The sequence below is a fragment of the Strix aluco genome, chromosome 6 (assembly GCF_031877795.1).
Source record: "Strix aluco isolate bStrAlu1 chromosome 6, bStrAlu1.hap1, whole genome shotgun sequence".
Lineage (NCBI taxonomy): Eukaryota > Metazoa > Chordata > Aves > Strigiformes > Strigidae > Strix > Strix aluco.
The window spans coordinates 41,698,970-41,714,387 of record NC_133936.1 but is presented as its reverse complement, the minus strand read 5'-3'; the positions used below and the strand labels follow the sequence as shown (position 1 = coordinate 41,714,387).

The 15,418-nt window shown below is 40.4% G+C and overlaps 1 protein-coding gene across 3 annotated transcripts in view; it reads right to left on the bottom strand.

Moving 5' to 3' along the window:
- The window catches only part of DRC11 (dynein regulatory complex subunit 11), a 111,755-nt gene that overhangs the window by 43,117 nt on the left and 53,220 nt on the right, over positions 1-15,418 (bottom strand). For all 3 annotated transcript variants that reach the window (XM_074829803.1, XM_074829805.1, XM_074829804.1), the window contains exons 7-9: positions 15,283-15,367; positions 7,030-7,158; positions 2,053-2,128 (exon numbers count right to left, since the gene is read on the bottom strand). In XM_074829803.1, coding sequence (XP_074685904.1) covers positions 2,053-2,128; positions 7,030-7,158; positions 15,283-15,367 — 290 coding nt within the window. The remainder of the gene's footprint in view (positions 1-2,052; positions 2,129-7,029; positions 7,159-15,282; positions 15,368-15,418) is intronic.

Sequence of the window (15,418 nt, the reverse complement as noted above, 5' to 3'; positions counted from 1 at the left end):
ATGAGACATACAGGAACTCAAGACCCTCAGTTCAGCACTCACCTTCATGCAAAAAGTTAGCATGAGTAACCCCAATATGTTATATACTTGCAGAGCTCAAAGCAGGTATCTTGTTAGGAATGGCAGTACTGGTGTTTAGATACAGTTTGGTGACAAACATGTCCCCCATCCTCTCATGAACCTTCTGCCTTGTTATTACTTGAGATAGTTGCGAAATTTGGGAGTCTCTGTTCCTATTAAACTAACATATTGACCTCTGCAGTGTTTTTACTCCTAACACTGGCATCCACTGCCATGTCGGGAAGCGCTGTTTAAACCCTCTGTGGGAAGTTACAGCCCAACATGAAGGAGAGTATATGGGTACAGCCTACAACTTTTGGAGGAGAGTTATTTGCACAAATACAAGGAGTTTGTGAATTGGCAGTTCAGCATGGTATCGAAGACTGTTAGACTGTAAAGCCTCAGCAGGGGATCCAAGCAGCACTATGGGAGCACTGGAAAGCAGCTACTACATCACCTCCTCATTAGTGCTGATGAGCATATTGCCAAGCCTACGTAGCAATGTGAAACCCTCCTGCCCTCTTGTTGCTATTTCACAACGGGTAGGGCCTCTACACTGCTCCTTTATGGCTCTCAAGACTTGCTGGATGGGAAACACTGGTCTTGCTATTGCTGGTCTCCAGTTGCAAGGTGCCATTTTGTCCCGAGTGCATAGAAAAGCAGAAGTAAAGTTCTTGGCCAGTTAAGGAAAGAAGCACAGATTAATTTGATCCTTATCTAAAACTCTTGCTGACTTTAATGGGGTTCTGACGTAGCATTCAAGTCTGGGATGAATAACTCCTCTTTAGCCATAAAACTGCTTTATGATTTATAATGTGTAAGAAAATCCTAATTGATAGAAGTCAGAGATCAGGCAAAACTGTGTTGGTGTGTATTTAGAAAGCAAGTTGTAAACTACTTTCTCTCCAGCCAACCCAAATCAGGCAGAAACCCTGATGTCAGTAATTTGTCAGCAGGAGGGAATAATGGAGACTTTTCATATGAGGAATTTTAGCAAGCCATCTACTCTGCAGAGCAGGGAGCAAAAATTTTTAATTGTTTGAAATCAAATATATGCATGAAATATAGCAAAAATAACCCTGAAAGCTTTGATCAGACAAACTGTACAACTGAGAACTTCAAAGGTCAGACAAGCCAAACTGGAGTGCTATCATGCTGTTCACTTACAGTTGATGGGACAGATGCTCCTTTCCATTTCAGGCAAGTGCATGACTTCCATGCTCACTGCCAGGCCCAGCACAAGTAATTGCTAACTCACTTGTGTATCAAGGGCACACACTGAAGACAAGTGGTTAGACAAAATCATCAGGTGTAGAGGAGAGGGTAGAAGAGATATGGAAAAGAGCAAGATGTCTTTTTGTGAAAACCACTTTGTAAAATTTCAAAACCCCTACTTTTGGATGCTTTCTCAAAGTGAAGAAACAGCCAGTCTCCTAGCTGTGAGTTGTGTTTGTTAAGTTGTACACACTTTGAATGAAGGAAGTGTATTCATGGTCCAGCAGCATTTTTGTGCCTTTGCTTGAATAGATGATCCTCCTACTGAAAAACGTAATCAAAAATAATTTGACTAGCTGTAGATTGTGTAGGTGAATGAATCTATGGACACTTTCCATGAATGAGAGGAAGACAGGATAAAGAGTTTCCAGGAGCATGAAAACATTGATGCTGAAGCCTGATCTACAGAATAGGGCTTCTGAACTATTTGCTATTCAGTTGTCAATTTGTTGTCCTCAGAAAACCCAAGAAAGCCCCTGCATGAACATCAAAGCACTTTGGTTTTAGTTTGGCCACTTTCACTTATATAGATGACTCCTAAGAAGACTTGAGGTACTGACAGACTCCCTCCCTAAATACCGTTTTTATCTAATGTCCTCATTTCTATAATGTTCTGTAGTTTGGGCAGCTGCACTATTTGACCTTATAGGAATGACATTCAGATTAAGCTGAATTAGAAGAACATTCCAGCTGTAATTGTTATCTTTTTCTACTGACCTTTGTATTGACTGTTTCCTTCCTCCATTATTGAAAGGAAATTACTGGGAGCCATTTTCCAGCCTTCTTCCTCTTCCTAGAGGAGCAGGGGGGCATGGTGGGGTGAAAAGAAAAAGCAGAATATTAAGACGTAGAACCTTTGCAAGTACAAAAAAGTGTCGTAATTTTCATTGGATTTTTATAGATTGGGTTTAATTTGAGGAATAAAATGCTGCTGGCTCATCAACAAAAATCTTCCTAGCAGGCTATAAGGAAGTTTTATCCCATTGAGAGAAGAGAGGGGGGTGTCTGTTCATCAGTTGACCTACTAAGGTCACAATAATTAAAGTTAGGCTTGTTTGAACATGTAATATAGGTAGGAGACTTGCAACATGTAAATGAAATTACTTTGCTATTTGAAAAAATAATCTTACTGTAGGGCTGCTTCCCCCCCCCCCCCCCCCAAAAAAAAAAAAAAAAAAAGAATTCCCAACTTGTGGGTAATTCAAAACTGTTGAAACCTCATTTTAATCTGTAATCAGAAAGAAAAATAGTGATCTTGGTGTATCTTGCAAAACAAAATATTTTGTTTCAACTTTATCAAAACATTCTGACATTTTCCTCTGTAAATTCAGTGACATTGACATGTTCCTGAAATAGTTTAATTTCGCTGAACCAGTATTTCTGATGGAAAAACTTGTCAGAAAATGATGAAAGTTTCTTCATGTTGTATCAGTCGTAAGTCCTCAAAATGCTATAAGGTAACAGTTATTAGTGGGAAATTAGATAACTGTTTGGGGAGGAGATGAACATGGATTTATGCAAGACAACACAAGTTGTATCAGACTGTGCTAACCAATGTGTAGTCCGTAACCTACTGGTTATCAGTAAGAGATAAAGTGTAGTTCTTAGAATAAGTGAAACAAAACCCTTGTATATGCCTCTAATTAGGTGCCATTGCATAGCTGCTATCAGCAGATACAGTTGCAGCCAGGTCATGTGAGTTATTAAATATCTGGTTTTAATTAAAGTGTTATTATAGTAATTAAAGTTTGGGTCCAGAAGGACATGCAAACCCTAAATACATTTATCACTTCTACCCTATGCTCTGTAGATGTATTTGAAAGAGATTCAGGAGTTTCTTGAGTAAACATTAAGAACCGTTGGGGTAAAATATAAGCAAGAGTTTGAGGATTTGACACTCAGAGCTCATTCGCAGTTACTTTAATATATTTGCAGTTTTTGCAGGGTGTGGCATTTTGAGATTCATCCTTGGGTCTTTTGCAGAGGCAGAATCCATTCTTTTAACATTTTTTCCATGGTATTTTATAGGAAATGATTAAAACATGATGTTAGTAATTATGAGTATTTCCTCTTAGAACTATTTAAAAAGAAAAAAAATCCCTTTCAAAACAGCCTAAAAATGGGTTATTCATTATTAGTCTGTTAATAGCATAGGACACATTAATGTTTCTTTTGTTACAAATAAGCCAATAAATCATTTTAATTACTAGCTTCAGTGATTTTATACACTGATGTAAATAATATTGTTGTGTCGTTTTCATTGATTTTAATCAAAACCACTGTGTGTCTAAAGGACAGTTGCAGAACGCTGTTCTGTATTCCCTCTTGCCTCTATTAACAGCGTAACAGTCAATGTAATACGAAGAACTTCTCTTCCTTTGAAGTCAGTTGATGTATTTTTCTATGTTCAGTTGATTGATTCCACGCTTGTTCTGTGTTAAGTGCACTAAGGCACTTTGAACCAACAATATACGTTTCAATCTAACCAGAGATATGGAAATAACAGTTTGAATATATTTCTGAAGCTTTCCAAAGCCTAGCCCACACGAGGTGATTCTCATTCAAAAGCAGGGAAAATTTTGAATTGACTCAAATGTGCGCTTTCGCTATGATTTTGCTAATGGGTTTCACTAAGCACAAAACGAGTCTCACTGTTAAAACATTTCTGGATGAAATCTAGGGATGCACACGCAGACTTGCTCATGTTTGGTGAGACAGACAGGTTGCAACATGTCACTGGGCGAAGCAGTACAGACCGGTCTAACGTGTTCTGCTATTGAAAAGAGGGATCACACGGTGCTGAAGTTGGGTTTTTTTTAGGTGCCCAATGGGAAATCAAATCAGCACCTTATAGAGAAAAGAAAACTAAGTTACTTTGATACCAAATACGCCTTTTTAAAGATTGCTATCAGGCTTTTCAGAAACATTTAAACTTCCTTCTGGGATCAAACTCTTGTTTTCTTTAAGAACTGAAGTTAGGAGCAGGGCTTTTTTCTGCCTGCATCACTATGACTTATAGCCTATACTTATTTTAATAAGAGTCCTGCTGTTAGAACTTTTCCAAATACTTCTCAACTGGTCTTAGATACTATTTTTTTCCCCTGTCAGTATTATAACCTTGGAGAGAATGTTCCCTTTGTTCTTTCTCAATGAACCATAGAGAACCTGATATAATGGCTCAGAATTTTACTTGACAGGACTTGTGATGGCTGAAGAGATGAGAACGACGTGAAGTTATAAAGCCCCAGAGCTCTATATTGTTATTTCACCCCATTTCAAAACAACCTTGCAGAGACTGTGAGGGGATTGAGATTCATTTTTGGTATTGTTGGTTCTTACGTAGTAAAATGTGCACAAACAACAAGGAATCAGATTTATACTGTGAAAGTCAGGTTTTTAAGCAGATGAGTGAGTCGCCATCCAGTTTCAGAACCTTGGGTTGGATTTGGCATTTTTAGTGTGCCTGAACATCAGTGTCTCACTTTGACTTAGACTGAAGTGTCGGTAATAGCCTTTTCCATCGCTGGTGTTCTGAGGATCACAGGGCTTTGTTCTGGTCCAGCTGAGTAGGGAAGGAGCGAGGACAAGGGCAAAGCTACAGAAAACCATTAGAGGACACCCTCCTGAATGCTTCCAAAAGGAACTGGGCTGTCTGAGATGCTACAGGATTCTATAGCTGTGAACGACAATGGTCTTTAGAGTCTCTAATTTCAAAAGCTTTTCTAAGCTTTTTGCCTTCATACATGTACTTTTATCTGATCTTTCCCATCGAGTTCTGCAGTGCATGTGCTGATTTCAGGGGTTACACCATGAAGTGGTCCCACAGAGCTCAACTTGGCACTGGTACAAGTCACCAGAAGTCTTATGGACAACAAACAACTTGGTATCAGTATTATCGGGCTTAGGTCTGCAGATACTACCCATCTTTTCTTTCCTGTTGCTCCCCCACTAAGATACAATGAAGTGGTACCAGTAATCACCTTCCACCGCTTGGAGTATGATGCCTTCACTAACGCTGTGATAGTGTCACCCTGATGACAGATGACTGTCTAAAGACATGTGTGACCAGAACTTAAAAAATCTCCTGTTTGCACAGGAGCAGCCACTACCCGTCCTAGTTGGCAATGCAAGATCAAGCTTAAAGAGTTTGGGAAACAGAATCACAGAATCATCTAGGTTGCAAAGGACCTTGAAGATCATCTAGTCCAACCGTTAACCTAGCATTGGCAGTTTCCAACTACACCATATCCCTCAGCGCTATGTCGACCCTACTCTTAAACACCTCCAGGGATGGGGACTCCACCACTGCCCTGGGCAGCCCATTCCAACGCCTAACCACCCGTTCCGTAAAGAAATACTTCACATTTATGTATGCTGCTCCTTCAGCCTGCTGTGCATTTTCGTTTACAAAGGGGAAAAAACACAACCCCAAAACCCCAAACGCTGTTTTGTATGACCCAAATTTTCAAGAGCAAAGATGTTATTTAAGTTACAAGTTACTACTTGGATATCTACCTCCCAAATAGATAGACTGATGCTTCCTAAGTTCATGTAGTTTAGGTTCCTGTTATGAGAGCTTTGGCCAGATTAATGGATCTTGTCCAAGACAAGCATCTTTTTTTGTTACATGGCTGTTCCAGGGTTAGGACTTAAAATTAATTTGTGTGAAAGCTGGAATGAGGAGTAAGCTTTGCACCAGAACACTCACCCTTCTCCTCCACATACTCAGTGAGAGATTAATGACCCTTATTAAAAATATATATATATTATTTCAACTTTGTTTATACTACAAAGTAAATGAGAAACAAAAGTTGCTGCTTCAGCAAAAGCCTACAATTTTTGTCGCATAGCTTGCTTTTGAAGATGCCCTCCAGTCATTGCACTGTTACACAGGTGTTATCCTCAATGAAGTTGCTCCTGAAATAATTTGGAAACATACCTTCTGTGAAACCAGATCTTAGCATATCAAAGATTTCAGGGAGTATATCATACATTAAGCAGTGTCGGCTGTGACTTGAAGCAAAAAAAATAGTACACACCCTAAGAATGTGGATTGAAAATGCACGACCACCATTTACAGGCTTACAAAATATTGGCTTGTAGTACAGAAGACACAGCTGACAAATACAGAACTGTACTTATAAATTAGTTTGAAATCCACACAAGCTCTGGGGTGGGTATCTGAGTGAGACTAAGGTTCTTGTTTCCTAGTTCTTGTGTGAAGGGGTGGTAGTCACTAACTTCTCAGTGCCCCACATTAAAAGTGGTAATACTTGGTTAGATAGCTGGGCATCCTTTTGTTATCTCCACAAAAAAAAAAAGCAACAGTGCTTTGAAGAGTGCTCACACACTGTCTTGGCAACAATGTCAAAGCCATAAAGTGTATTTTTCCCCTTCATCTGTGTCTCTGGCAGTCTGCACCTACGTAAGCTCTTCCCACTGAGCTGAGTCATGACCATGAAAACGGTCATGCCTAAGATATGAGAGGTAAAATTCAGTTCCCCAGAATCAAGGTAATTGGAAGGCTGAGAGGGAATGGCCTCAGGCAGTTCCTGTGTCTTCTGAACCCAAGCCTGAAGCCTTGGTGACCACTCTAATGTCAACTAATAGCCTCTGCCCACATGTGGCGGAATAGGCTGGACTCTGGTTCTGGTTTCACAAACTGCTAACTGTTTTCACTGCAGGAAGCCTTACTTTAGTTCCAGATTTCTGTGGGGTTTTTCCTTTGTTTTTTTCCTTTTCTTCTTTTTCTTTTTCTTTTTTCCCCTTTTGGGCTTTTTTCTGTGAAGCCATCTCCTTTTTGGCAGCCAGTTCCAAAGCAACCTGAAAGAGACAGGAAGGAATGTGAAGAGCTGGTCAAATGTTTTCATGTGCGAGGTGTGTTAGAGATGTGCTGTAAGAGTTATGAACCACTGTGTATTTTTCCTCCCTTGCTTTCAGCTTTCCAATATTGGGGAAACACAATGTCCAATATGCTGCTTGGTAGCCCTCTGTGAACTCCAGAGCAGCTGACCATTACAGACAAGTCCTTTTAATTTATGCCGAGGGCACTCCCACCTGCAAACTTGAACATAGGTGCTGACTATCCCAGTATATCTTTGGGAAAGAGGTGATTTCTAAATCCCAGACTGCGAGGGCTGTTATGGAGGAAGACCAATTCCTGAAACCACCCAGAAGCACAATATCCTAATGACATACAACTTAAAGTTCCCTCTGGACTTGGACTCAGATTATGAATTTGTCTTAGCGTTTCTAAGGCAGATGGATTTTATAGAGATGGATTTTGAGAGATTGCCCTGAGGCGTGTCTAATTTCAATATGTGGCTAAAGACTGAAATCGTTCTAGTGGGTGAGAGAGATTCAATAGAGATATTGTGACAAACTCTGACAGATATACACGGATAGCCCAGCATCTTTATCCCTGCAAGCTAGTAGCAGCTGATAACTGGGTATAGCTACATCAATTTCCATAACTTTAGTTCCTGGCCATTTATACTTTATTACCTGAAAAAGGCAGAGGGTGAAATTTGCTTTTACTAACGTTCTCTTGTTCCCAGGCATCTTTTGATGTGCTCTCTTGTCCCTGAGAGGAATTCTAAGATCATTTACTTATTGAGTGTAAATCAGAAAATCTGTGGCCATTGAAGTTTATTAATGGACCATTAATATTGGCAGTACCATGAAAGAGTAGAAAATAAAACATTTCCAATTGTAGGACATGTTTCCTGTAACAGTAAAAATATTTGTTTTCTAAAGAATGCCTTTTAATGCATTGACGATTGGGCAGTGGAAGGGGACAATGACAAGGGCTACGCTTTGCAGCCAGTGAAATTTCATTAGTGGATTTCCCCAAGCATTTCAGTATCTTACATTTAATTAAATATGGTAATTTAAACCCCAAGCACCGTTCAGTCATGTCTTGCGGTGATAAGCAGTGAAGCATTTCATTCCCTGGGATAGATTAACAGATTGACTAGAGTTCAAAATAGGTTTTTAGTGTCCCAGCAGACCTGTTGTATCCAAAACCAACAGAGCTACTCAAAGTGTATCCTTTACTGTAGTGCTAGTACCCTGTCAGAAATCCAACCTTGTCACCTCTACCTCCACCCTCTGCTCTGACTGCCTACCAAAGGGCAACCGTAACAGTTTCCAGCATATCAGGGGTGGGTTTATCCGGCAGGACACCTGTAAGCACACATGATTGACAAAAGGTTTTAATTTTAAGCAGTGTTTTTGAGTTCCACCGGTGATATTTTAAGTATATCCAGACTGATTGGAATTATTTGCTTTCATGTTTTTATACAGATGACTGATACTGAAAGGGGTTATACAGAGTTTCTGTTCTCATGAACCTGCTACAACGGGCCTGAATTGTTGAACTGTCCGTATCCTTCTGTCTTGCCTTCATTTGTTTTGTAAGGTGGCAAGAGAAAAAGTTTGTGTTTACTATTTTCAGAACTGCAGTATGAGCTATGGCACTAAGTCTTTAACTGCTTGTAAGGGGAACAGAAAAACGGTGCTTGCAGTTAGCACTGAATGAAATGTACAGTAACAAGGGAAGCCACATCTAGAAACATGCACAATGCCTGCGGGCAGGGGTTGAATGCATCCAAATAACACTTGTACAGTCTCTCTCCTGGATGCCTCGGCAACATACATGTAGTCTGAGATGCCAACTTTTGGTGAAATGCTCCAAAGCCATGCAGCTGGCAACACCGTCAGCGTGTGGAGCTTGACTTTTCTGAAGTGGCTCTCTGCTTCCCAAAAGAGAATGACAGAGCAAACATAATTTTTCCTTTACCATGTCAGATTCACCTTCTCCTCTATACTCTTTTGGTGCAGGCTCTCTAGCTCTGCTTTCACCTCTGCTCTAAGCAGCTCCATAATTGCAGAGGACTGGGAGCTGGGGTGAAGCTAGCTGTGTATTAAGCCTTGAATGGCTAGTACTCTTCTGTACAGAACAACTTCCTCTCCAGCTACAAGAAGATGCCTGAGGAATATGACAAAAGAGGATTAAAGAAAGGGAAGGGCAAGCAAAGGTTAGTGTGAGATACGAAGCAATTCACCCACATTATAATATAGGGTTTTTTTCCCCTGAAGAAAACTTCATAGTGGAAAGAAAAGCCAACATCTTCCTAAATTATTTTAGACTACCCTTTTCTTTGCTAGTTTTTTTTTTTTTTTTTTTTAAATTATGCTTAAAGCACTTACAAAACTCTTAATATTGAGGAAGACATCTTTTTTTCCCTACTCTTGATGCAGGAATCCTGTTGTGCTAGTGATGACTCTTCTCCAGTAGCATTTTCTTTCATGGCTGGAAAGACATTTTCCTCTAAACTGATATCCCACAAAAGTCAAATTGACTTTTCTATTCATGCATCAGTTCAAGTGTGTTTCCAAACTCCTGCAGTGCAGATCCCCTTTTTTGGGAAAGAGAGGCACTGAAACAGAGTGCGGCCTATGAATGGAAATGCCTGATGTCAGTTTATATGAGCCAAGTATATGAAAATCTTCAGCTACCAGTGGGACTCACTTATGTTCTCTGTCCTCAGCCATAGGAAGCTTGGTGTTGGTGTCACAAACTGTTCATAAACAAGAAACTGTTCGTAAAGAGCATGTCTCAAACAACTCCAGTGGGATGCCCTGTGGGGCAGAAGCAGAGCGAGCTCTGCAGAGGTGGGGTGGTAGGCCGTTTCTTTCCCCCTCCCTCCTGCTGTTGCCCAGAGACAGAACTTGCCTCACTGCGCAGGTACAAGCCAGGGAAAATGAGAACCTTCTGGAACAACCTACTGCACATGCGTAAGAAAGACTATATAAAGACAATACCCCACGTGTGTCTTTGTCAACCCACCACCTACGGACCAAGCTGGCTACTCTGCAACAACGTGGGATCCAAGGGATGTGATTTCCCCTTTTCCTATCCCCTCCTCCTCTTTCTCTTTCCTCTCTCGTGTGTATATATATATATATTCATGTGTATAAGTTTTGTAGGAGTTGAATTGCGATCAGTTGATCATTGATGGGTTATTAGGAAAGCAGTGTCATCACCAAAGTGCCTTTATTCGTTCCCTGGATGGTTTTCAGTTGATTGTTGACAAATTGTCTCCATTCACTCACTAAAGTGGTCAGTTAATAAAGTCACCAGCACAATAGTTCCTCTGAGTCATTGTGGTGACACGGCCCGCCCTGCGGCTCTGCTGAGCAGAGACCGGCTCTTCCACCTGCATGAGGAATTCAAAAGATTCACCCGCCTTGTAACCCACCGCATGGGACGAGACAGTTGGCTCTGGCAAGCTGATACTCGAGGTAAATGTTTCTTCCTCAAGAACAAGCCCTTCCCTCATTCCTTGAAACAAGACCTTACTTGAACTTGTTGTCTTTATTAGTGGTGTGGCCATAAATGAAATACAGGGATAGAGTGAATTTGGGAATTCTGGATCTCCAGTTGCAGTGGGTGAGAGACGGCCTCAGAGCTTTGTCATTCTGGCTCTAACACCATTTTGAACAGAAACACTTTATACGCACATAGCCTAATGTTCCTGGAGAGAAAATGTGCTCTCTTTGAGTATTAACTCTACAAGAAGCAGCTATTTTGAAATCTAAGACCAAAAAAAGTTTCTTCAAGAAAACAGGATGATTTGAGATGGGGAAAGATGCTGTCCCCCTGTCCCAGCCTGCCAAACATCGGGCTCCCCGTTTGCATCACTTGTACAGAACATGAAATATGCTGTAAACGTGCTTCCCCCTATCCTGCCCCCCTAGCTTGAAGACGCTTAATTACAACTCCTTCTATAGGCTGATTATTTCTGTAAGGTGATATTGATTTTTGTCAGTTAGAGATGTTATTTTTCATCACGGTGGGCCTGGGACTCTGTCCCATCTAGCTAGCTGAGGGCCAGTGTTTTGGATTCATTCCCTCTCACAGGCATTTGTGAATCTGTGTAGCTTTAATAATAGTGTTCTCCTGGCAAGGCATTTTTGGGTATGCACCTGTAAGCAAAGCTTAAGCTCTTAAAAACAACCCCAGTGATCTGTTTCTTGCAGGAACGAATCCAAAATTTTGGGTGGGATTTCACAGCTCTCTGTTTTAATAGCCATGCATTTTTGTCCGTGATCGATATATGCTCTAGTCTTTTGCCACCTGGCAGATGCTGCCCAAATGTAGTTTAATTCAGTCTTGAGTTTGTTTTCTGGCAAACACTTCAAGATTTTAGTCTCCATTGAATGTGTTTATGAAAAACCTGTTAGTAGATATTTTTTTTTTTTTAGGGAAGGTGGGTGGTAGAGGTGAAAAGGGGTCGTTGATATTGCCTGGCTTTAGGCATACAACCTAGGCTACTGACTTCAGCCAACAGCGATCACAATCAGAGGTAGTGGAGAGCCACTGGCCTATGAGTCTACCTGTTGAATGGCTTCCTTGCACTGAATGCATCTGCCCACTGTGTAGCCTAGCAGTCTGAGTACCATTTCTGTCCTCCTGCATGATTAACTTGAAAGAATCAGGATATTTTAAGGCTTTGAGGTGCCCAGCCCCAGCTGATGGCACTGTGCATTTAGCACTTGTGAAAATCCAGCCTGATAATTTCTAAAAGGAGAATCCAGAATAGTGAGGAACAGAGGAAATAAAGGGGAGCATAACTGCAGGCATCTACTTCCACGACTGAAAAGTATGCATGGTATATTTGCTGTCAGATTAAAAGCATATTTGCAAACTGTTGGATACAAAAAAGTACAACTCCAGAGCCTCTTGAGTTCTTCTCTGACATTTAAAGCTACTTGTGATACATTCATTTGTTAAAAGTGAGTAAGATATTATATTTGTGTGTGTGAATATTGCAGTACTTGATTGCATAATAGCATTTTACTGTCCCTACCTGGAAAATAGTCACTGTTACTAATAAATTTTAGCTAACTATTTGGGATCTCTTGCACTGCCATTTACAATCAAACTGATTACTGGGATTCATGGGGATCTTTAGCTGTTGGTAATAATGAATACTAATTAGCAGCATAGTATTGCACAGAGTGGCAAGTGAGGATCAGGAACATGTGTTTGCACAGCAGCTAACACATACTTTTTCTCACTCCTCTAGATGCTGCTGGATCAGATACCGTGATTACAGTAATGCAGAAACAACTTTGTTCTCCATGCAGCAATTGAATGTACTACCAAAATCTTTGTAAGTAAAAGCATTTTTTTTTTTTCTCCTGATAGTTATTGAATACTGGAAATGAGGGGGAGTTGGGAGAGGGGGAATGTGCCTGCTAAATGGCAACTCTCTTGGCTTATTTTCATGGTGATGAGACTTAAAGAACTACAGGAAGCGATCATAATTTTGTTGGCAGCAGTATAAGGGCAAAGCTAAAAATTGTCACATGTGATGATTATCTTCGGAGCAAAACGTAAAAAACCATTAGGGATAGACATCTGGAAGAGATGCAGGGAGATCACACTGATGTCTCAGAATCTTAAATTTCTCTTGCAGAGTATGTAAAGTAAAGAAAAGCTTCTTTTCAGTCAAGAGACAGTGGATATTTTTCTGACTAACCTATCAAGTACTTTGCATTGGGATCTCTTTGGCATATCTTTTGAAAGGTATTTGTAAAATGTCATGAAAGCAGTTTGTGCAGAAGGCCAGCTACATTACAAAGTCAAGTAAGGTCAGAGTTGTCAAAGGATAAAGAAATATAGAATGTATAATAATGCAGCAATGGTTCGTGAAGTGATTAATTTGTATTTTATTTTCCCCAAAGTGTCTTTACCTAAGTCTTATAAAATGCTCACTTTTTAAATACAGTTCAGTCTTGATTTTTCATGGAGTTTAACTTGGGAGTAACCAACCCATTCACAGAAGGTAATATATACAAGAGGTGAAATCCTGTCTCCCCTGAAGTCAAGGACAAAACCACCATTAACTTCAATGGGGCCAGGATTTCATTTACTATGTTGCCCAGTAGACCAGTGTGGAACAAAACCAGTTGCCTTAGGGATTTTTAATATGCAGGCTGACTCAGATGAACAAAAAATATTTTACTTCTCTGACATTCAGGTAGAATCACGAGCATACTGAACTTTCTTTTGCCAACTGTATCCTGATTATCTGTGAAGGTTGTGTGAAATACATTCTGCTCTTGGTTGTGCTGGCCAAAAAGGAAGGAAAATGGGCCTGAAAATCTTTGAAAATCAGGTAATTGATAGTGAAAATTGCTGCAAATATAGTTCCTTTTTTCTTTTTCTTCCAGGTATTTTTCTTTTATCAGGAAAAAACAGTCAATAAAGAAATCTCTCTAGACTTTTGGCTCCTTTTTTTTTTTTTTTTTTATGCAAAAAGAAAGCAGATGCCCAGGAAACACAGCAAAATAGCTGAAGGAGAGAATTCAAAGCTGGGAGTAGGACAGGAAGAATATATTTTTCCAGAATCTACTACCATATCCAGTTTTGCTCAGTATAATTTCTTGTAACAGTTTCTTTGAGTTGTGTTTATCCTTGTTGGTAGCATGTCTAATTAGCGTCATGTTCCCTAAAGCCTTCTCCAGTAATAAGCCATACTTACTGGGTGGCTCCCCTGCTGCTCAGAGCAGCCAACAAAGCCTTCTTGACTCTGGCATGTGTTTCTACTTTAGAAGCTGAAAACTTAACCGACGGGTCTCCTTCACTCTGTCTGGGACTGAACAACAGAGTGGCTTAGATACAGAGGCCAGCAGGGTTGACCTTAGCATACTCTGAACTTGGCTAAAACCAGGGGCGTGCCTTGAGCTCAGTTTTAGTGAGGCACGGAGAGCTGTTTGTAGTAGTTTTATTGCCTTTTGTAAGCAAAGTAACTAATGGTTAGAGTACTGTGCTTTATGCTGGGCTAGTCTGTATTTAGCAGACTGCTAGTATGCCCTAGGCTTTTCCCTATGATTCCAGGAAGGACTGAATCCAAAATACTTTATTACCATACCTGTGTTAGATCATCAGCTGCAGGCAGCTGATGAACACAAAGGTCTCAATAGGGGAGCTTTAAGGACCACAGAGGTCAGGTTTTGGCAGTTTAGTTTTCCTAGCCCACTAGTAGCCACCATGCCCAGTTCACTCAGGGGCCAAATCCTGCTCCTGTGTGTAGGGCTTCCTGTTTATAATTTCCTTCAACAGATTCATTATCCTGCTAAGATCATTGTGGTGGGTGGAAATGGCCCCAAGTGCCAGCCATTGCCTTCACTGCTTCAACTGGTCTTAATCACTTTCTCTGTGTGACACCCAGATGATTGGAGGAAGAGATTACCAGCCACTTCTCTTAGCCAGAGAAGTCAGAAGAGGGATTTTACCAGGAAAAACAACTGAGTTCACTACAAGAATGCATAAGATAAACTAAAATACTTCCTTCACTTGAATATTCAAGTTCACTTAATGATCCTTGGCAATAAATCAAGGCGTAGGCCTGCCTGCGTAAGAAACTCTTCTCTGCTTAAACAAAACTAATTATCACTAGATTCTGTTGGTACTGAATGCAAACACACTGGAACCTATTTCAGCCTCTGGGGTAGATTTGGAGGCCTGTTTTAAAATAAGACTCTTTAAACTCTTTAATATATATTTCTACTGGTAGCTAGCATCAGTCTAACTACATGGATTTTGCAGCAGGAGAGCAACTCTCCGTAGCAGAGTCCTTTCCTCTTAGCCCCCTCAGACATTTATCCGTCCGTAACTTGCGTGCCTGAGCACCTTCCACCATGACTAAGTAGCTGCACATCCTGATAGGGAACAAATTTTGGTACGTGACTTCCATGGTTTACCCTGGAAGAACACAATTCTTTCACTTGCAGCAAAAAGCTTTTTAACTATAAGGTTCCTGGAGAACTAGAGGCCATTTTTATGAAAAATTGCTACTTTAAATAAACAGATGTGTTTTGTGGTAATTCCTTCCTTAATCCCATTAAACTTTGTTGTTAGAGGAGTGACAATACCTGCTCTGGAGTCTTCTGAGAAAGCATAGCCATTGAACCTCCAGCCTCTTTAGTGGGATAGTCAGGAAACTTGCCTATGATATGCCTGTGTGAGAAACAAAAGTGGAAAATGAACTAAAATACACAGTTTTTGATC